The following is a 1,796-nucleotide window of genomic DNA, read 5'->3' on the forward strand; positions in this document are numbered from 1 at the left end:
TCTGAATGCCCCAAGTGAGTGGTAATTGTATTTAATGCCAGGCGCCATTACGGGCCTTTGTGCACATAAAGTAAGTTACCAAGATTCAGCGGGGGGGGGCGGGGAGCGGGCAGTGCCAGAGCAGCTTTTCGGTGGGCAGCAGAGCAGGGGCAGCAGGGGCTGATCTGGGCCAGGGGCAGCCAGGCAGGATCTGTGACGCCCGGGCCAACATGTGGGCACCAATAGAACATTTCCTCTGGAACTGTCCAACCTGGCCAAAGGCTCCACCAAGGAGGCTCCACAAATAGCTGCTGGCAGGCAGTGAGGGAGCAGTGAGGACAGAGCTGGGGGAAGTCCCAGCACCCTAGGGCGGCGGGGAGCCTGGGCCCACTGCCCATCCCACCAAACACTGACCAGCTTCACCATCTGCCAGCCGGGGCCGCTGGGGCCAAACTCTGGCTGCCTCCCCAGGGGCAGTGTTTGTGCAGGGAGTGTGGTGCCAGGGGCAGAGGAGCTGGGTGTGGTCCTACAGCTACTGTTTACTCCCTACTGTGACCCTGGGCAAGGGACCTCACTTTTTCCTCCTGCCTGCACATTGGAAATAGCAGGAGCTATCTCACAAGGCGGCTGCTTGCGCTAAACCATCAGAGACAACGTGGTCACATGGTGACACTCCTCAAGGTGCTACCGCTTATGTCCAGGGAGGGACCCTGCCCCTCTGGGGCCCTAGAGCTGGGAGAGGCTGGACGCTGGGGCTGGGGTGCTCACTCGTGTCTGCCCCGCTCCACAGATTTCCGACGGTGCCTTCCTGGGGGTGACCACGCTGAAAAACGTGCATCTGGAGAACAACCGCCTGACCCAGCTGCCCTCCACCTTCCCCTTCGACCACCTGGAGACACTCACGCTCACCAACAACCCCTGGAAGTGTACCTGCCAGCTCCGGGGCCTCCGGAGGTGAGAGCATCCCCGTGCCACCCCCAGAGCCCTCCCCCGTGTGATGCAATGGAGGCAGGCTGGCCCTGCACAAAGACATCCTGGGCAAATGGCCTAGATCTGCTACCTGAGAGCAGGGTTCCTATGTGTGCGAAATGAAGGGGACAGTTCCCAGACACTCCTGGAGCCAAGTGAATCCTGGTTCCTTCCCCCAGCATTGCCACATCTCTTCCCTAATCCCGGCATTTCTCTGTCTCTCCAGGTGGCTGGAAGCCAAGACTTCGCGCCCCGATGCGACTTGTGCCTCGCCTGCCAAGTTCAAGGGCCAGCACATCCGTGACACGGACGCCTTCCGCAGCTGCAAGTTCCCCACTAAGAGGTCCAAGAAAGCCGGCCGCCATTGAACAGGTAGGCCCAGGGCAGGTAGGTCGCAGTTGCCCTCTCTGGGGATACTGGCAAGCCAGGAGGCAGCGCGGGGGGGGGGGGGGGGGGGGGGGTGTGTCCCCGGGTATTCCCTCTCCACAGAGGGGCGTGCAGGCCCTCCAGTTTTGCAGGGAGAGGAGGGGAACTGGGGCTCCCTCCTAAAGGGATACCACCCACAGCTCTCACCATTCTCTCCAAGCGTCATCTGGGTTCCTGGAGTCCTGACCCAATCCTTGCCTCACTGCAGGTCCTGATCCAGCCAGTCCCGGTGACTGGTCTCTGCCTTCCGCTGGAGAAACTACTGACCACCCCACCTTCTTCCACAGCCTCTGCTGATGCACAGAGCTGTCCACATCTAGACGCGTCCTGGCTGGGGGGCTCAGAACTCCAGCGTGAACCCAGCCCCACCATCTCTACCTGCCAGCGAGGGCTCCATCACACCTGCCCCCCCCCCCCCCCCC

General features: G+C 61.9%; 2 protein-coding genes across 2 annotated transcripts in view; one reads left to right on the plus strand and one right to left on the minus strand.

Annotated features, from left to right (window-relative positions):
- Nucleotides 1-1,790, plus strand: part of CHAD (chondroadherin) — a gene marked incomplete at its 5' end in the record, with an annotated part of 4,097 nt that extends 2,307 nt beyond the window's left edge. The window contains 3 exons of the mRNA XM_006774385.2: nucleotides 770-933; nucleotides 1,175-1,320; nucleotides 1,583-1,790. Coding sequence (XP_006774448.1) covers nucleotides 770-933; nucleotides 1,175-1,316 — 306 coding nt within the window. The remainder of the gene's footprint in view (nucleotides 1-769; nucleotides 934-1,174; nucleotides 1,321-1,582) is intronic.
- The window catches only part of ACSF2 (acyl-CoA synthetase family member 2), a 14,419-nt gene that overhangs the window by 8,604 nt on the left and 4,019 nt on the right, over nucleotides 1-1,796 (minus strand). The gene's annotated exons all lie outside the window — the stretch shown is intronic.

This window comes from Myotis davidii, unplaced genomic scaffold (assembly GCF_000327345.1).
Source record: "Myotis davidii unplaced genomic scaffold, ASM32734v1 scaffold327, whole genome shotgun sequence".
In the NCBI taxonomy this organism is placed as follows: Eukaryota; Metazoa; Chordata; class Mammalia; order Chiroptera; family Vespertilionidae; genus Myotis; species Myotis davidii.